The sequence below is a fragment of the Microchirus variegatus genome (genome assembly GCF_963457635.1).
Source record: "Microchirus variegatus genome assembly, chromosome: 14".
Classification (NCBI taxonomy): Eukaryota; Metazoa; Chordata; class Actinopteri; order Pleuronectiformes; family Soleidae; genus Microchirus; species Microchirus variegatus.
In genome coordinates, this window is record NC_139815.1 from 2,730,189 (window position 1) to 2,751,744 (window position 21,556).

At 40.2% G+C, this 21,556-nt stretch overlaps 1 protein-coding gene across 1 annotated transcript; it reads left to right on the forward strand.

The window, feature by feature from the left end:
• Nucleotides 1–76: 76 nt before the first annotated feature.
• fah (fumarylacetoacetate hydrolase (fumarylacetoacetase)) lies at nucleotides 77–18,725 on the forward strand (the record flags this gene model as incomplete). Its single annotated transcript, XM_083900395.1, has 14 exons — nucleotides 77–157; nucleotides 1,470–1,580; nucleotides 2,501–2,622; nucleotides 4,607–4,656; nucleotides 5,725–5,815; nucleotides 10,780–10,877; nucleotides 10,984–11,036; nucleotides 11,147–11,246; nucleotides 14,618–14,748; nucleotides 15,627–15,702; nucleotides 16,947–16,993; nucleotides 17,160–17,261; nucleotides 17,949–18,066; nucleotides 18,581–18,725. The coding sequence occupies 14 exons, from the start codon at nucleotides 77–79 to the stop codon at nucleotides 18,655–18,657; spliced, it is 1,257 nt and encodes a 418-aa protein (XP_083756521.1). The 3' UTR covers nucleotides 18,658–18,725.
• Between the last annotated feature and the right edge of the window lie 2,831 nt (nucleotides 18,726–21,556).

A 21,556-nucleotide genomic window follows, 5' to 3' on the forward strand; every position in this document is an offset into this window, starting at 1 on the left:
GTTGGTGTTGGTTCACTCAGTAACTGAGGTCCAGTAGAGAAAAGCCAGCACGTAGAGGAAGAAGAAGAAGAAGAAGATGTCCTTCATCAAAGTGGATGCAGCCTCTGACTTCTCCTTCCACAACCTGCCCTATGGAATCTTCTCCACCGCTGATAACGTGAGTGCACTTTGATTTTTTTTTTTTATCTTTGACAACAGCAGTGGAGGACACATGGTCATGATTTGTCTACAAAAATGTCACTCAGTATTTACAGATTTCAATAAAAAGAAGATTATTCAGCAACATAAAATACTAAAAACACTGTAATGTTAAGGGAGATTGCTCTTCTACAAATGGTTCAGGTTGAAGTGATAGTTCAGGGTTTTATTTTTTGAAGTTCTGACATGTGAACCCCCCCCCCACCCCCCCCCCCCCCCATCTGCTGCTGCTTAGGGCCCCTGGGGTCACAAAGAGGCCCCTAGTGTACTTGACAAAGATGCAGTATTATGTCAACAGCTTGAAAACAAGTTAAATCAATCCATGCCAGCCACTGTCCTCATACATTGTGTGAATTATTAGTCAATTATTGGTGCTGGTAAGGAAGAGCAAATTGTCTGCTGCTTTATTTTGCTGTGAGACACCTTTTTCCTCTCCCACACCAAACTCCGTAGAAAAAAAGAAGCAATTTTAGCTCACAGCAACTCAGGAGCTGCCGGTCTGCTGCTGCTGCTTCGTTCTGTAAGTTTGTGTCACAGAGTTGAATCTGAATGAAGGATTTAAAACTCCAAAAATGTCAGAAAATAACATGGAGGCAGCACGGGATCAACGACCCCTGTGATCCGCAGTGTAAAATTACTGAGTTTCTCTATGGAGCGGTGTGATCGGTTTTCCTGTTGGAAAAGACCGTGAATTACCAGTACCAAAATAGTGAAATAAAGTGGGAAACATATGGTTTACTGGTATACAATTTATAAGGTGAGCCTTTTGTGGACACCAGGTTCAAAGTGAGTTTAACCTGGTGTCCATGATTTTTACTGAGGGTTTCTTGGTTTCACGTTGATGACCACATGCTGGAAGTGAGGTCAGCATTGTTGACTGTGTGTCAGTACCTTATGCAACATGTCACTCCACTTAAATACAAAAAAAAATCCCTTTAATACATATTAATTGACATATCCATTGTATAAATGCATGTATAAATGTGTGCTTGTATATCTTTGTGAGGTCCAAAAACATACAAACCTATCCTGGTTTTAGGGATAGAACTGTTTAAAAGTATATGTTAGGAAATGATTTTTCTCTGTGTGTGTGTGTGTGTGTGTGTGTGTGTGTGTGTGTGTGTGTGTGTGTGTGTGTGTGTGTGTGTGTGTGTGTGTGTGTGTGTGTGTGTGTGTGTGTGTGTGTGTGTGTGTGTGTGTGTGTGTGTGTGTGTGTGTGTGTGTGTGTGTGTGTGTGTGTGTGTGTGTGTGTGTGTGTTCTCTCTCCCCAGCCCAAACGCCGTATTGGGGTTGCCATCGGCGACCAGATCCTGGTTCTCAGTGTGATAAAGACTTTGCTTCAAGGCCCCGTCCTTTCCAAACATCAGGATGTGTTTGACCAGGTAAGTTTCATCACCGATCTATACACACATCAGATTACACTCAAACTTAACCCTTAAATGCACCTGGACACATGTTGTTGTGGTTTTGCCTTTGAATTCCTAGAATATTTATACTTTTTTATGCAAATTGTTGCAAAATCTATGCCAGGTTTATGCATTTTTGAGTGCTTTAAATTTTTTTCATGTATTTTAGTTTTTAGTCCATTCATAAAAAAACAAAAAAAAAACAATACCCACACTAACACACCTATGCACCAACATGTGCTCATTGAAACCCATTCAATTCACTATTTTTTGTTAAAAACTTGGCAATTTAAGTGTTAAAAATGTGAAAATTCATTTATGTTTAATTTGTATGATGACTGATGTTGGTAAAACAAAACAAAACAAAAAAATCATAATTTATAGTTTTTATAATGTGAAGATTTTATGAAATCTAATAAATAAATCGTGCCTGTAAACAAATGTTTCTGCCAATCTTTCACATATACCAGACTGCAATAATCGAACGAATAAACGATAAATGAAGGTGCATCATTACAAAAACCTGGTAATTTAAGGGTCAACATTTAATATATATTTGTTATGCCTGTTGTTTTTATATTTTCTACAGTATATTATTGTATGTTTTATTTTATAGTTTGTTCTTAGGTCTATTCGGTCACACGTTTATGTTTTATTTGTTTTATTTATTTATCTCTTTTGATTGGATTGGATATGTAAGGTAAAGACTGTAGGTTTAAAACATAAAAAAAATGCCCTTAAACTGCTCCAGATAAGTAATTCTACTTTCACAGATATATATCACAGTTTATATACTGCGTAACAAAGCCGCTGACTGTTATTAAAGGACAGTAAGGGAGGTTTCATTGTAAACGAACATGTGTTGTTTTCTTCTCTTGTGTCTTTATAAAATAAAGTCCACACTGAACGCTTTCATGGCTCTGGGTCATGAAGCCTGGACCGAGGCGAGGAGGACGATACAGGTGTTACTGTCAGAGAACGAGAGCACGCTGAGGGACGACGTCGGCCTCCGGAGCAGGTCGGTCAGAAATATAGGTTTTTTAATGTGATTATGTGAAAATGCCCCAAAAACACATGGACATTGAAGTTTAACACACATTTAGCACATGACATTTAAAGGTGAAGTAAGTAGTTTATAGTGCCATCTAGAGGAGAGGCTGAAATTTACAACAAAGAACTGCTCCTCTGCTCACCCCCTCCCTTCCCTGAGCGCTACAGTGTCCTCAGCAGGTCAAATGTCGTCCTCGTCGTCTTTCTCCGTTTCAGCAGATGAGGTTCGTGAGGCGAGGGAGAGGGCGGAGCTACCGCGGCCGTAGCAGACGAAGCGGAGAGAGAGGAGGCGGGACTTCCGCTACAAGTAAAGAGACGCTTGATTTGTTCTCTCGCGTTTGTCCTTACAGGCTCCGGTAGAAACATGGCGTCTCACTGCTAACAGTGGCTATGCAACCGCGGCCCGCGACCATGTTATTTTACATGACTTTTTGAAACACTACGAAAATGAAACAAAAACTATTATACAACGACTAGACAATGCAGGAGCACATAATATGTATAAAAAAGTGGATTTTGGGTTATATAAACCCATAAATACTACACAGTGTCCCTTTAAGTAATCACTTTACTACATGAAGTGATACTTGAGTAAAAGTACAAGTATGTTACCAGAAAATGACTTTAGTAGAAGTTGAACTCACTTCTTTTTTATAATATTACTTAAAGGCACACTGTGTAGTATTTATGGGTTTATATAACCCAAAATCCACTTTTGTATACATATTATGTGCTCCTGCATGTATAATATTTTTTGTTTCATTTTCGTAGTGTTTCAAAAAGTCATGTAAAATAACATGGTCGCGGGCCGCTACCGCATTGCCACGACGCCATGTTTCTACCGGAGCCTGTAAGGACAAACGCGAGAGAACAAATCAAGCGTCTCTTTACTTGTAGCAGAAGTCCCGCCTCCTCTCTCTCCGCTTCGTCTGCTACGGCCGCGGTAGCTCCGCCCTCTCCCTCGCCTCACGAACCTCATCTGCTGACACAGAGAAAGACGACGAGGACGACATTTGACCGGCTGAGGACACCGTAGCGCTCAGGGAAGGGAGGGGGTGAGCAGAGGAGCAGGTCTTTGTTGTAAATTTCAGCCTCTCCTCTAGATGGCACTATAAACTACTTACTTCACATTTAAGTAAAAGTCTTAAAGGGACAATCATCAGAGCTCACTACATTTTGAGGGTTGATTATAAGGAGGAAAATCACATTTCCCCTTGATCCACACCTACACATTAACGTGCAAAATGTAGGGTTAGGGGAGGTATTGGGACTGGGCCTAACTGTACTTCAAGTATCAAAACCATTTTCGTGATATAAAATATAATAATACCAAGAGTTAGTGTGTAATAATACCAACTCTTCTTCTTCTTCTGATTTTATTTGGTAGTAGCGAAAGAAGATAAAGTTAGTTAGAGGAAGTGTTGTGGAGTTAAAAAGTAAAAGGGGCTAGTATTATAAATTACAAAGTAGAGAAGTAGAGAATTGTGTACTTAAGTACATTAACAAAGTATTTGTAGTTAGTTACATTAAAAGACTGTTAAAGTTGACTTGATATAAGTGTTTACAGTTTAACATCAACATGACTATCATTTTTCTTTGATTCTGGACGCTAGAAAATCAATGGTGTGGATTTAAATAGAGATTTGACATTTTTGGTGGTTTTCCTCTCTGAATAAAATACCTTTCCCTCCGGTGTCTGATTGTAGTTTTAATGTGGATTTCAGCTTTTTACCTATTTTTTTTTTTTTACGAGCCTCCCCCTGAAGCTCACGCAGTAAATACTTCAGACATAAAGTCAGTGGACGTGTCCTCGTGTCCTCGTGTCTGGAAAACCATTTCCTGCAGAGCGGAAAACGCAGCCTCATGTCTCACACCTCCTGTATTTCTGTGAGTGACGACCCCCGAGTCATTTTTATTCTTTCTTTTTCTTTTGTTCGTCCTTGTCTGTGCAGAGCGTTTGTCCATCAGAGCGCAGTGACCATGCACCTTCCTGCAGACATAGGTCAGTTTGTGTGTGTGCGTGTGTGCGTGTGTGCGTGTGTGTAGATTTTCAATCATCCAGGTCATTGTTGTCCAAAAGTTATTAATCGACAGCAACTGGACTTAGGTTCCATTTCATAAATAAAGAATATTCATAGAACACTATCATTGAATATATTTCTAAATACTTATATGAAGCTGTGCATCCATCACTTCTGATCTCAAAGGAATCGTCAATAGACACAGTAAAGATAAGGTACAATTAATTATAAGATTGGGGGAAAATAGAATAATGTACTATGTACAGTCCTTCATAAAAAAATCTAATTTTAACTACTTCATAAATCAGTTTTGTTGCAGCTGCTCCAACTAAGAACATAGATTTAAAATTTCTTCATATAACTACTTCATAAAGATTAAAACTGATGTACAAAATACATATTTATGTTTGTGAAGAAATAAAATAAAATACCATATACATACATATATATATATATATATATATATATATCACAGTACTCTGTCTTAAGTTTATGAAAAGCACTATATATACAGTGTGTATGTATGTATATATATATACATTTTTCAGTATATTGTACATTTGTACATATATGAGGGAATACTATATACTACTGTATACAATAGTATATAATCCCCCCTACATTTAAGTTTATGCTAAATAAAGAGAAATACGAGCTACAAACGAGTCAAATGTTTCCGTGTCTGACATCATAGCAAAAAAAAATTTTTTGGGATATTATGTCAACATCAAAACAGACCATAATAATAAAGAAAAATGGAAATAACCAAACAAACCGTAGAGAAACGGGGAAAAGGACGAGAAACATTTGTCCCTGGACTTTATAAGAGAATATTTACATTTCTCCAACTGTATAAAGTGCGTTCATTAATGTCATTTTAAGTATTTTTTAAGCTTTAGATCATAACTAAAAGAGTTTCACTGATCCAAAATCACTGTGTTGCTCTGGAGTCACATAGTGATATGAGGCACAAGGGGGCGCCATTTGACCACACTTGCAGCCGGTGTGTCCTCAGGTTTGTTCTGAGCCTTTTCTTCTGTTCTTCGCAGGCGATTACACCGACTTCTACTCCTCCAGAGATCACGCCACCAACGTCGGCACCATGTTCCGCGGGAAGGAGAACGCGTTGATGCCAAACTGGTGCGAGCTGGTGACAGAGGAAACACAAACATCACTGACACTATTATCTTTATCATTAGAGCACGAGCATCTTATTGTTCCTGTTGAGATTATTGTTTTTCTCCGAAGTTGAGCTCATATTTGAGGGGGTTGACGTGCACTTTTGAAATTTGGTATGAAGGTCAGGTCGCCATTTAATGCAATAGTGGTATCGTGTACCAACCTGGTCGTAGCCCCAAGGCTCTATAGCACTCTTAGAAGTCGGGTCATGGTCAGACAAAAGTCATGGGATCGGGACGAAATTTGTTAAGTGTATTGGTTAAAGGCAAATATGAATATAATAATATATATAAATGAATATTATAGTATATATCGTGTTTAAGTCGCACATAGTTGTTCTGATTTTAACAAAACTCGGTACACTTGTTGCTCTCATGATTCCAAACAAATTTCTAATGTACTTCCATTAGCTCCGCCCACCCAGAAGTCGGCCATTTTGGAAAAACAAAAATGGCTAGCCAACCTTTGAGAAAACCTTGGAGTGAGACATTGTGGCATGGGGGGCTAATGTATGGCTGGTTAACACCACCACACACCCGATATATTTATTTATAGTTATATTTTATCCATCCCAAGCTTAATTAATGCTTTATACAATATGATTTATGGGTTATTAATGCTTAATACTCATAATGCTTCATACAATAATAATTTGGTAAATAATGTAGATTCTGTGGGAGCTGGATTCCATCCCACGACCTCTTGCCGCTCATTATCGTACCTGAACTGTCTTGGTATCGCGGGTGTGAGCGGTTTCAAACCTTTCAGCGGATGGATGAAATTCGCACCATATGCTTATGCTATTCAGAAATGTTTTTAATCGTGACATGTACTTCAGCATGCTAGCTGTGTCAAACTCGACCCGTGTGTTCTAGACAAGTTAATGATTGAATTTTATCAAAGGATTTTCTCAACGTGAAAAGGAGTGGCCTCAGCGCAACACGTTAAAATGGCAGGAAAACTCATTTAAAATTCCACCGTTTGAAAGCTTTAGCGCAGGGGTTCTCAAAGTGTTGATACCTGAGGCCAATTTAGGAACCCAACATTGGACTGAGGACCGCCAAAGGAAAAAAAACAGAAATAAATCCCATTTGTAATCATTTTAATGACCAGATTGCAGTTCTACAGTTTAGCGTTAAGTAATATAAGCGTTAATATAATGTAATTCAAGCGTTAATATAATAACACTTTATAATACACTGGGTAATTACCCAGTATTTTGGCTATTGTTCTTACCTTCGTTAATTACAGGTTAATACCAAGTAACACATTAAATTAAATATATGGTAACAGAAATGTTCTGTTACCATATATTTACTGGGTAAATAGCTAGTAATCGGGGGCTGTAGCTACCTGCTTATTACCAGCTTATAACCCAATAATACACTAAAATTCATCATATAGAAACCAGGTAAATACCCAGTATTTTTGTTTACACTTATTGGTCTGTATCCAGTAATGTGCAATAAACATTTAACAAGTTTAGTTTAATGCTCCTGGATTAAAACTATCAACTGTAATTCATTGCAGGGCCGCCAGAAATGTTTTCCGCACTTTGAGAACCAATGCTTTAGCGTAAACAACAACATGACATTTCTCACCGTCATCAGATATGAGGAGTTGCGTGGGGGCGAGGGCCCTATCGCGACTGTGAGTCCTAGTTATTACCGTTACGGGACATTACAGGGTTTCTGTAATTGATGTGGGGCCTCGGAGTGATTGCAGAAGCCTCACAGCACAGAGACGGAGCTCATTTATTCCAGCCTCCTCGTGGGAGGAATGTAAAGATTGCACTCTGTGGTTGAGCAGGTGATTGGCTGGATGTCCGTCCATCGCTGTCAGACTCATGTCAGATTCCAAGGACACGAGAGCGAGGTTTTCAGCTACAGAGCAAACGTTTCTGTATCTGTCCGTTATCTGTGACGCAGAGAGAAAAGTGTGGACAACAAGACCTGAAAATGTTGTTGTTTTTTTTGACAAAATGTGGAAATACGAATAAAAGAGTCTTAAGGCCACATTATACTTCTCCGACTGCGTAATGCGTTATCCGACTGCGTAACCACGGAGACCACTCGAGCCTTCATACTTCTCCGTCGTGGTGACGGATACGCACTGCAATTTCCCGCCCGATAAGTAGGGGTCGCTACGCAAGGTTGTTGTGCTTCTGGCTACTGTGAGCAATGGTGTCCGAGAGAAAGACTGTTGTTGTTGCAGAGGAATAACATTGAAACAGTGGCTGTTTCTCCCTTTTCTGTGTCACGGAACACAGTTTTAAGATAATTTGAGGCGAGAAATTAGTCATTTAGAGTCTAAACGTGCTGTGTGTGTTAAGATTTAACGTTTGGCATCGATGTTGTCGGCGGTGATCTGCTCCGCCTCTGAGGACTCCCGGTGCGCACTGTGGCCGGCGCAGAGCAGCTTAGCTCGGCCTGTCCTGAGGTCCCGCAATCACTGTCCAGTCGTAAATGTCCAACATGTTTTATACTGAAATCGGGAAGACTAAAGCGTCCAATGACAATAAGATCGTGTCCAATAATCCCTCACACAACAGGATAATTCGACCTAAATTTGGAAGAGGCCGACGATTGTCGGAAAGAGTCAGATCAGGAATTAAATCTGGCCTCGTATGCCCTCAACCTCAATGAATAAGCATAGAAACGCTCAGGTTTTGACCTGTTTCATTCATCCTGGTTCTACAACTCAAATAAAATTTAGGTTTGGTGTCAAAGTAAAAAAAATCTAGACCTACAATAACTCCATGTACCCTGCAGCACTCGCATTATAGTTTATGTTGGATCAGAAATACTCGAGAGTTGTCTCAAAAGACGAATCCGTCAAAACCTCAGTCAGCGGGTCATCGGTAGGACACGAACCCAAGCAAAGCTAACGTTAAGTCGCATCGTTCCAATTCTAATTAAATGATCGGAGAATTTAACAACAAAGCTGGTGGTGAGTGTTTACGGCCCTGGAGTTACCCACGTCACATGACTTGGTTCGTTTACGCCGCCATGTTGGCAGTAAAAGCTTCTGCAAAAAGGAACTGTCGGTTTCAAGCTGTAAGATCAAGCGATCTAACGCCAAACCGGACCTTTTCCAACAAACAAATTTCTGATAAAACTTCCCTGACCCTACGCTGACATCGAAAATGAACATTCTGTCCTCTCTGTTGCTCTCAGGAACATCAATGATCCGGGAACCATTGCAGCGTCTTTATTTGGATGAAAAAAACCTGTTTCGGGGACGAGTTGTCTGACACGTTGCCTGGTCTATGGATCTTTAAACGGTGCAGCTTACCTGCCCAAAAAAAATGGATGTTGTTTTGCGCAGCAGTAACTGTGCAACCGAGCTGAAAGAGCCAGGAAATACCAGAGAAAAGGACGGACACCTTCGATGTGAAAGTAGTGCTGCAGTGTAAATGGAGTAATGAAGCTACAGAGAAACCGTCAGCAGTTACTGAAATTCAACTCATTTGAGTCATTTTCATGCACAGCAGGCAGCGGCTCCCTGAGGTTCACTGCTTCACCACAGTGAGCAGAGGAAGCTTTTTCTTACTCACTTTATCAAACTGCTGTTCTTTTCTTTTCTTTTCCTACCAACTACTTAAGAGATTCATTCTCTGCAAACTCTCCGAGGTGTTGTTAAAGGTGCAGTATGCAAGATACTGATTGTATATATAGTATATAATGTAAAACCAGTGATCACAGAGAGAATGTCACGTTTATAGCCTTTGCCCTGAGGTTCATTGACCGCACGCTCTCCTGCATCAAAGTCCATAGAGAAAATCTGCGTTTTTAACTCACAGGGACACGAGAGCTGCTGGTCTGCTGCTGCCTCGTGTGTTAGGTTTGTGTCACTGAAGCTAATCTTAATGAAGTATTTCAATAACTGAAGTCACAAAATAACACATTTAAACTCACTTATGGAGGCGGCAATGGCTCAACAACCCCCTGTTTGGTGCTGTGAATCAGCAAATTGGACACAAACTTCCATTTCTAGTGGGATAAAGACTGTCTCATGGTGAGATAAAGTGACACATATTATTTAGATGTCATAGATTTAAGCAGGTGTACATTGGTTGTTTTCTTATGGCAGTCCTCCTGACTAACCTGAAATAACCCTTGAACAAAACATTGAGCTAATAAATTCTACACACGCTTGAAGGGACACTGTGTAGTATTTATGGGTTTATATAACCCAAAATCCACTTTTTTATACATATTATGTGCTCCTGCATTGTCTAGTCGCTGTATAATATTCTTTGTTTCATTTTCGTAGTGTTTCAAAAAGTGATGTACGAGGTTGCATAGCCACGGTTAGCAGCGAGACGCCATGTTTCTACCGGAGCCTGTAAGGACAAACGCGAGAGAACAAATCAAGCGTCTCTTTACTTGTAGCTGAAGTCCCGCCTCCTCTCTCTCCGCTTCGTCTGCTACGGCCGCGGTAGCTCGCCCTCTCCCTCGCCTCACGAACCTCATCTGCTGACACGGAGAAAGACGACGAGGATGACATTTGACCAGCTGAGGATACCGTAGCGCTCAGGGAAGGGAGGGGGTGAGCAGAGGAGCAGTTCTTTGTTGTAAATTTCAGCCTCTCCTCTAGATGGCACTATAAACTACTTACTTCACCTTTAAGTCTTTGATATTTTAAGGTTATGTTGGCAGCTTTATCTTGCTGTTACACTGTCTGTTCCAACAGGAAACTGACATTCGTGTTGCTTTGTAAACTGCCCACTCTTCCGACACACACGGGTCCACACAGGTTAACTGTAGTGATTTCAACCCATGGTGCGGCCATTCTTGGTATTTATGGTGTTTGTTTACATTTGTGAAGCACTTTGTGACCTGGCTCTGTGATATTTGAAAAAACTTGAAAAATTAAAACAAAAGCTTTACAGTTATATGCGCTTTGGCTGTTGTGTTTCACAGGCTCAGACTTCCAGTGGGATACCACGGCAGGGCGTCATCCGTGGTGGTTTCTGGGACTCCACTTCGCCGCCCTTCAGGCCAAATGAGACCTGACCAGAGTAAGACGCCTTACATGTACTGTACTGTACTGTGTTGTACAAACACTGACTGCAAATATATTTCAAATGTTTGAATGCCATGTTTTTCCTTGTTGTCCTCTGTTAGCGAAACCTCCCGTGTTTGGTCCGTCTAAGCAGTTGGACATTGAGCTGGAGATGGTGATTAGAGTCTTCATTTAACAGAATTAAAACAACATTTGCCTCTTTGACAGTCTGCATTATACACAGTCGTGTGTATTTTTAAAGATGATTCTCCTCCCACGTCGTAGGCCTTCTTTGTTGGAGGAGGGAATCAGCTTGGGGAGCCCATTCCAATCCACAAAGCCCATGAACATATATTTGGCATGGTACTGATGAACGACTGGAGCGGTAAGAGCCTCTGGGCCCCATTTAACCATCTATAAATGTGTGGCGCGAACGCATTGGCTCGCGTACGACCCCGCCGTTGCTAAATACGCGGCGCGTAATCGAGTCGGGAAAAGTGACGCAAGCCAGACTCACACGGGGGTTGTTGTTTTTGTGTCTGAATTATTTGTCGGGTGTGTTTTGGACGCAATATCAGTTAAGCCAATCAGAGGTTTGCTCGTCGTTTCCCTTACAAACACAGGCGAGTTGCTTTATAAATGCTGAGGAGAAGGTTGCGGGTCAGGCTGGTTGGACCGACATGATGGAGAATACAAAAAAAATTAACGTTTTCATTGTTACATAGAGCAACAACAATAGAAACAGAAAATATTCACATTTAAGAAGCTGAGAAATCAGGAAACCAACGATTTATTAACTGATTAATAATACATTAATAACGTTCTGAGTAATGCAAATTAAGATTATGTTACCGCATGTTTTGTGCTTTGCATTTTGATTTGATAAGATGGAAGGATTTATCATAACAATTCACATTATATCATTGAAATGTTGGCTAAAGCGGCGGCAGGCTGTAGTTTCCAAGTGCAGCCAGAGGGAAAGACATGGATATTAGAGAAAATGACATTCAGAGAGCAACACGTCGTCTCCAGAGATTCTCGGCTCAATCAATAAAACATTCCCGCTCATGTCGGGATGACGACTGTCTCTGCCGCTCCACCTTAAAACCATTCCCGTCTCCCTAAACCTGAAGTGACCACATCGACGTGCATAATGCAGAGCTGAATTAAATAACACGTGTGCTTTTAAGTGAAACGTCAGTGCTCACTAGTGATTCATCATCAGCTGCATCACAGTTCAGACATCACTGCAGTCACTTAAACTGTGGAACAGTCAAACAGTACTCTATGTATTTATATACGAAAGACTCGCCCAATAAAATCTACGACATGTATACGACATCTCAAAAAAATATGTTTGCCACCTCATCTCGCTGTCAGACGGCCATTTCTGGCTTTCTTAACAAACCGCTCACTCTCTGCACCAAATCCCATTGAGGAAACTCTGCGTTTTTACATCACAGCACACAGGAGTTGTTGATCCACTGCCGCCTCCATCAGTCTGCCCAAATGTGTTATTTATTGACTTTGGTGTTTGAAATTCTCAGCGCGGCATTACCTCAGTGACACAATCTAATAGAACCCGGCAGCAGTAGATCATCAGCTTCTGTGTCCCTGTGAGCTACAAAGGCTGATTTTCTTCTCTATGGACTTTGGTGCAGGAGAGTGAGAGGTTTACAAACTGTTGGAAAAAGGCCACAAACCATTTTTTTTTTTATTTAAACATTACAAAGGATATGTTTAATCATAATTTCATACGTCCTGTCATGTTTATCTTATTTATACTATACAGAAACACAGTTTTACTGCCAAATAAACATTTTAAATACATTATAAACAAAATAAGATGTTATCAACTTGTTTTTAATTTAAGAAAAACACATAAAAACAAACAATCAGAGTTGTAATTATCCCTCAAGTTGATTATTCTGGTGAGAATGAGTTTCATTGTTCCTCCATGACCCATTTACTCCAGTTTTTGTTGAAGTAATTCTTTCCATTTCTTTAAACTCATTAACTGTTCATTTCCTAACACTAATGGACAGTGGATTAACACCCAACCATCTTCTTTTTTTTTCTTTTCTTTTTCCGGAATTTGTTTAAATGCAGCGACTGGTATTATATTATAACGCTTTTCTTTGGAAAAGCAAACCAATTCTGAAGACAGTTTATTACTTAAGTACCTCATAACATACAACCACAATTTATGCACCAGTTTTTTTGCAGCGCTGGAGCAAAAGGGTAACACCTGATATTTATAGCAGAGAAAAGAAATCCATGGCTGGCTATTGTTAAATAAATAAGAAAGTCATTAATCTGCTGTCAGCTCAGCTTCTGCTGTCGCTCGGTTCAACGCGGCTGCACTCTCTAATCTGCTGCAGTGTCTGTGTCCTGCCACAGTCTGAGCGGCTGTGAGTTAGGAGGCCATTCGAAGTGCACTGTGAGGGTCATATCAACACAACTAGATTTTTATTTTCTTTTATTAGGCTTTTGGCAGAGAGCACATTAGCTGTGTGTGTGTGTGTGTGTGCACGTGTGTGTGTGCAGTCGCCATTACTGCTTTATGGCCTGTGAAAGAGTGTGAGCGGCTACAGAATTTCCATGAAAGATTGAGTCTGCACTTTCAGCTGCTCGCGTAGGGTTTACAGTAAAGTGTTTAATATGAGCGCTGTAGCTCATAAATAGTGTGGTACTTTTAATTATTATAAAAAATAATCTAATATATTATTTATTTATTTATTTTCGTGGTTTAATTTGGTTGCAAACTAGTCTGGTTTGCTTAAAGTCGTAGTTTTACATTAGTTTCTAAAGTTTGTATGTAGGCCTAAGAAACTCCCTTGTTGCAAGACGACGTGGGGACTCGCAGTGCCCTCTAGTGGTGTTTCTGGAGCTTATCAGTAAGTTACTTCCGACATATAATTGAGGTAAATCTTAACGATACACAGGTCAGGTGTGTTGTGACGTGAAATGCTTTTTATGGGATCATATCTATGTTCCCCGGGTCCTATGTTCCCCGCTTTGTATGTGACCGGGGAACATAGGACCCTTTCTCTAACCCTAACTCTAACCCTACCCTTTTTCAAAAAAGGGTCCTATGTTCCCCTGTCACATACAAAGTGGGGAACATAGGACCTTTTTTGGAAAAACGGGGAACATAGGACCCGGGGAACATAGGTACGACCCCCTTTTTATCCACACAGAACTGCTGTTTCGCAAGACCTAAAATGCTACGTTTGGAAAATGATGTAATATTCATTTATCACAGTTTTTTTTCCTCGTCATTGTCCTTTTCTTTATGTGTTTATAGTTTTTGGTTTGTTTTTGATTTATTGCTGTGGTAGCGTTATAGCACCAGTATCTAGCTAGTTAGCTGACTAATATCTAGCTAGCTTGCTGACTATCTGTCTATCTAGTTAGCTAACAAAGTATCTATCGACTAAGTATCTAGCTAGCTAGCTGACTAAGTATCTGTCTGTCTGTCTATCTATTTTGTTAGCTAACAAAATATCTATATTTTTAGCGAACAAATATCTATCTATCTATCTATCTATCTATCTATCTATCTATCTATCTATCTATCTATCTATCTATCTATCTATCTATCTATCTATCTATCTATCTATCTATCTATCTATCTATCTATCTATCTATCTAGTCAAGTATCTAGCTAGCTGACTATCTAGCTAGTTAACTGACTGTCTGTTTAGACAGACCTTCCCACTCACTACGTGCATTAATGTGTGTGTTTTTCCTCAGCCAGAGACATCCAGTCGTGGGAGTACGTTCCTCTGGGTCCGTTCCTGGGGAAGAACTTTGGGACGACCATCTCGCCTTGGGTCGTCCCCATGGAGGCGCTGTTGCCTTTTGCAGAGGCCAACGTTGTCCAGGTTTGTTGAAGGATCACACCAAACGGCACCTTTTAAAGAGAATCCGCAAACACTGTTTTCCCCTGAACGACCAGGTCAAAGACATGATTTGCTTGTATGTGTCTGTCAGGTAAGCAGCAGCTAAAAGTTGGTGTTTGAAAGTGATATTTTAGGTTTTTTACCTACGTACTGACATGTAAACTGTACTGACTTCTCAGTGAAAACGTAGCTTCCACCAGAAAAGCTTTCAAAAAGTGGAATTTTAAAGTAGTTTTCCTGCCATTTTAATGTCAATATTGTTGGAGCGCTGAGGCCACGCCTTTTGACGTAGAGAAAATCCTTTGATAACTTTTAATCATTAAAGGTGCATTATGTAATAAATCTAAATCAACTGGCCATAAAATCCTCCTAATATGTCACAGAGACTCAGGAATAATGTTCATATAACAAACTGAACTCACCAACAACAACAGTACAGACAAAATATTTGCATTAAAAAAAATATTTTGCAGACTGCAAATCATGTTTGTGTTTTGAAATCATGTCTTGGCGTCATGTGGCGCCACCTACCGCCGTCTACCAATCATTGCAGTCAGTAGAGTCTCAGCTGCCAAGCAATCATGGTTTGCCAGTTACGTCAGAAAAAAAAACCTAAAAGACCTCGATATTTTGAATTTGAATGTAGTAACCATTTTTGGCCACTTTCTTACATATGGCACCTTTAACTTGTCTAGAACATATGGTCCGAGTTTGACACGTCTAGCTCAAACGTGCTAGGGCGAGTTTGTTCAAATGCGTAGACTACAGTGACCCACACCTGCCCCCTAGTGTGCATTCACCAAATACCAGCTGTTTGATGCTTCTCTCTTCTTTGGTTTGTGTTTGTGGTGTTTGTGCAGGACCCAGAGCCGCTCCCCTACCTCCAACACCACGATGCTTACACCTTCAACATCAACCTGTCTGTGTCACTTAAAGGTAGGGTTCACAAAGTGACGGTCATCACATCAGCTGGAATGTTGCTGCTGTTGTTGCTTTACACTGACGAACACACTCGCAATGTGAAACGCACAACAAAGTAAAAGCCCTGAGGTGATTCATGGTAATGAGAAGCCATTACAGTCTGTTGATGCCTCCTTCACACACACACACACACACACACACACACACACACACACACACACACACACACACACACACACACTCTGTCACTTCCTCGTCCTTCACTGATCCATGTTGCTTAATATTTTACCACTTGTACTTTCCATAAACAGCTCACACACACACAGAGACACACACAGACACACACACACACATACAGCTATTATTCCTAAAAATACAGCACTGACTTTGATTAATTTGAAAGTCAATGCTTAAAGGTACCGCATGTAAGAATGTGGCCAAAAACGATTACTACATTAAAATTCAATATACCAAGGTTTTAGGTTTGGTTTTCTGACGTAACTGGCAACCCGTGGTTGCTCGGCAGCTGAGACTCTGCTGACTGCAATGATTGGTAGACGGCGGTAGGTGGCGCCACATGACGCCAAAACATGATTTCAAAACATAAACATGATTTGCAGTCTGCAAAATATTTTGTTTAATGCAAATATTTTGTCTGTACTGTTGTTGTTGGTGAGTTCAGTTTGTTATATGAACATTATTCCTGAGTCTCTGTGACATATTAGGAGGATTTTATGGCCAGTTGCTTTAGATTTATTACATAATGCACCTTTAAAAAAAGTCCTAAATATTCCTAGCTTAAACAACAAATGTCCATATTTTAAAACGAGTTATAGTGGTCCCAAACTTAATTAAATGAGGAGTTAATGTAATGTACATCATTTAAAGGGATAATTCAGGTTTTTAAAGTGGTACAAGCACAAGATCAGCGCTAATTTGAGCCACCTCTACATCAGCTTAACTGTATACCAACTTAAGTATATGTTCACTATATTGTTTCATCTTTAGAAGCCTTTTTTCAGAGAGACAAACTGAAGTGTGTGTTATTTTGTAATCCAGTCACTTTGCCACACCAAAGTCCATTGACAGAACTGGCGTAAAAGCACAGAAGTTATAAAATAACAGTTGAACTTGCGTGCAGTGATGTAAAATCTCTTCAATTCCCCATGTAGTTCAGTAGTGTGTACGTACTACTGTGTGTTATAGTAAAATGGAGGCCACTTTTCACTGTGAGTCACTTCTGCCGTTTGCTCCTCAAGGACAAGACATGAAAGAGTCATCGACCATCTGCAAGTCAAACTTTAAGGTAGGAATCTTGTGTCCTGATCTGACACGGATCTGCTCTGTGACGTGTTATTAAAAAACATAGGAAAACACAGGATTGATGACAGAAACAGCCACAGAGTTTGTTTTTCCGAGTGCTATTTTTTGTAAAAAACACATTGATTTTCATCTCTGTCTCTGTCTTGCAGTACATGTACTGGACCATGAAGCAGCAGCTCGCCCATCACACGGTCAATGGCTGTAACGTCAGACCTGGAGACCTGCTGGCTTCTGGAACCATCAGTGGACCCGTGAGTGTCTGCACGAAGGACAACATTTACTCTATCAATTATTTCATTTTTGTATTGTCTCAACTGTCATCTCAAAGTATGGGAAAACACTTGTAGTGTAGATATTACTGTGTCTTGATTTTATTTATTTTTTGTATGGACCTTGAGTCTGAAATAAAAGCCTATCTATTACATTCATGACAGTGACGTTGTTAAACTAAAAGTTGGGGCTCACCTATACAATTTTTTTGTATTTTCCATTAAAACTCACACTTTTATTCATCAAAAGAGTTGCAAGATGAATAGAAAATAAAGTCAAGACATTGACAAGATAAGAAATAATGATTTTTATTCAAAATAATCATTTTGCCCTTTTCGTCAAAGAACCAGCAAAAGTGTTTTCAGCTGTGCTTACACTGGAAATGGGCCTCTATACATATTCCATTAAAAACCAGGCGTTTGCAGCTAGAATAGTGGTTTATCACATTAACAATGTATAGAGTGTATTTATGATTCATTTAATGTTATATTCATTGAAAAAAAAGTGACCCCAAACTTTTGAACGATAGTGTTATATACCTTATAATAAATACTTCTCATCAAAATAAATAAATTAAATCAAGAGTAGTAAGAGAAGTACTTTTTGTTTGTTTGTTGTTGTTGTTGTTGTGTCTCATTCTTCCACTGCATTTTTCTCAAACCCACCAGGATCCAGAGAGCTTTGGCTCCATGCTGGAGCTGTCGTGGAGAGGATCCAAGAGCATCGATCTGGGAGGAGGAGAGAGCAGAACCTTCCTGAAGGACGGGGATGAAGTCACCATCGCAGGTGAGAGCGGTTCTGAACGCTGACACGCTGACTGGTGATTCTATCAAAACCTGCAGGAGAGACCTGAACATTTTACACTGATGGGCTCAAATTTAAACTGGATGGCGATCGTTTGTCAACTGCGGCAAACGCTGAGACGCAGGAGAAGTGGTCTTGTCCTGCATCATTTGATCGTTTTTTCTTATTTAGTTTAATCCAAACGAAGGAACACGGAAGTCAAAAAAATAACACGTTTGAACTGACTGATGGAGGCAGAAGTAGATCAGCAACTTGTGTGTTAACATTTCCCCATGAGATGTAAGTACTGTACGAACTGGATCAACGACTCCTGGACTGGACTTTGGTTTTAATTTGATGTCAGGACAGACAACTATTTTTATGAAGCAGGCAAACGACGCTGCATCGTTGCTGCTCACACAGACCAAACACAGTCAGAACAATAACATAACAAGATAGATATCATATAAGAATGTTCTCATATTTGTCGTAAAGTGCTGTATTTGTCTCTGTGTAGGTCACTGTCAGGGAGACGGATACAGAGTGGGCTTTGGATCCTGTGTGGGAATCGTCCTACCAGCCTTACAACACTGAGACACTCGTACTCTCACTCATGTGGGTCCCTTCTTTTATGTTGATGGTAAATAGTGGGCGACGCACATTTACACACACATCACCTCAAAGTGTTACTGCTGCACCGAGATCTGTGTTACTGATGTTTTACGTGTTGATTTATAATAAAAATCTTCATCATTTTTCATTTTGTGTCTTCTTCCCCCCCCCTGAGAGTGGTCTTCAGTGCAGGGATTATTGTCGCTTTTCCGCTTTTACAGTTCCAGCACGACTCGACTCGGCACACTCGACTATACTCCGTTTGCTATCGTTTTCCATTACTATAGCACGTCGTAGCACGGTGTTGTTTTCTACGCAACGCAAACGTTTTGGTTGTAACTGAATCATTAGAATCAGTTGATTTAAAAAGATTTGTTCGCAGAATCGTTCAGTACTTCCTGACGCCGTCTGACACAGTCACTGAACTGAAGTACCGCTGAGCGGCTCGTGGTTGGGTTCACTCTGTTAAATATTGACATTTTACATATTTCCTTTGCTAAGTGTTGGAGATTAACGCGTGTTTTCAGGGAATTCTAAGTCTTTTTAACTTTAATCTGCGGTTTGACATTGTTTTGATTGATGTGTCGGACATCGCGCTCATGACTCTTCAGTGACGACACTCTGACCGATCAGTGGCCTCAGCTCGCTTGGAAGCTCGTCAGAGCAGGTACTCAAAAACACACCAGGTACCAGGTATCATCACTGATGGAAAAGCAAAAAAAAAACAACAAGAGGAGCCGAGTCATGCTGGAACTTTGTAGTGGAAAAGCGTTGTAACTGTAAGCAGAGGTGGAAAAAGTACTAAAATATTGTACTCGAGTAAAAGTACCAATACTTTGATGAAATAATACTCAAGTAGAAGTAAAAAGTAGTTCATTTGAAGTAAGTAAGTAAAAGTTACTGAGTTACTTTGCGTGGGGTGTGAGGGTAGTAGAAATATGACAAGGGCTCAGAAATCCCAAACTATTTTGGAGCTCACGCGCCCGGCGCGACACAGGATATTATGTCACTTTTGGCGCACGCCCTCTATGTTCACGCACCAGTGCTGGTGCTAATCACATCATCACTCGTCTGGTTCTGGTGTATATTTTCCCCCTGTAGGTCTTCATTGTGTTGAATTTTTATTTTTTACTCAGTAACGGATAGGATTTATAAAGTAACTAAGTACAATACTTGAGTCAATACGTACTCAAGTAAAATACAAAATCCTGATTTTAAATTGTACTTTAAACCTCTGACTGTAAGTGCTGTACAGTGAACTTTCAGTATGTTTGTTTTATTCTTAAAAGGACTGCTGTAGGAATCCAAATGTAAAAAAAAACACAGAACTGCTGAGTCATGTTAAGGTAGTATAGAGCAGTGCAGCAAAGTGCAGTTTTTTACGAAAGTCATCAGCTCTTCAAATGTGTGTGTGTGTGGATCTTGAACAAAGACAGAGAAAGAGCATCAGCTGAAAACAGTAAAACAACTGCAATGTCTTTTGTTTTTTTACTGAACAGAGCCATTAAACATTGATGCCGCTGGTAGGAAGAAAAAAATCAATAAACACTTGGATTTGTCCGGACGGCTGATAGTTTTTTGATGTGTGATCGCTGAAGTCAATGCTGACTCATTAGACAACATCACAGCACACAGGAGTTCACTCATTCACTCCTTTAGTGAGTGAAAATGTGTTCTTTTATATGATACTATTGAAACATTGCTCCCATTTAGAGGGAAATGGTCAATAAAGCACGGCACATATGAGTGAACGCCAGTGTGATTAGAGTTCTGGTCATTTTTTCTGTCATAAACACATAAACACTAATCAGGACCAGTAGTCCTCATGGAGACCAAAACCTGGTCCTAATGAGGCAGGACCTCATTTCTGAGGGACTGTTCAAGTTCAGGTTAGGTTTAGACATGAACTGGTTATAGTTTTAAGTCAGGGACAGGGATTTGTTTACTCTGTCCAAATGAATGGAAGTCAGTGTAGTGCACAAACCTGTGTGTATGTTCTTGTATGTGTATCTTTGCGAGGACCAAAGAGTAAATCATATGAAGTGAGGACATTTTGTTTTGATCTCACATATTTTAAGGGCTTTTTGGGGTCCTTTTTTTTAGTTTAAATTAAGGCTAGGTTAAGGGTTAGGCACTTAGTTGTGATTGTAAGGGGCTAAGGAGCTATGTCAATGATGTGTCCTCACTAAGATATGAAAACAAGCTTGTGTGTACGTGTGTGAGAGAGTGTTCCAGCAGGTGGACTCATCATCTGCAGCCTGTGAAGGCTGACGAGAGCAGAGATAAAGAAGGAAGAAGGTGAAACTGCTGAATGTCAAGAGTTGAGGAATTCTTTGTGGACTGACCTGCTGACTGTGAGTTTCACACAGTATTATCTCTCACACACACACACACACACACACACACACAGGTTTGTGCAGCTAATCTTCTCAGGACTCTGCATTGACATGAACCTTATCCATAAAAATAATCCAAATCTTAGTCCAAATGAGATCCTGCGTCATCAGGACCAGGTTTTGGTCTCCATGAGGACGACTGGTCCTGACAAGGTCATGGTTTATGACAGAAAATGTCCTAAAGAGGCGATAAATACAAGAACACACACACACATACACACCCTCCTCCAATCACACCTTGAATTAGTAAAAACTGGACTTGCAATTGAGAAAGAAAACCACAAAACCAGCTTCCACTGATTTAATTTTTATACAAATAAAGGGGTGGGGCTTATACTGCGTCATCCACTGTCCACCACATGATAGCCACGCCCCCAAATCGCCCAATGCTACTAAGGATTGAGACCAGAAACTGCGTCGCCCCCTGATGGACCATTCAAGACAATGCAGGTTTCAGGTACGCGTCGGCTTCACTTGTGTGCATC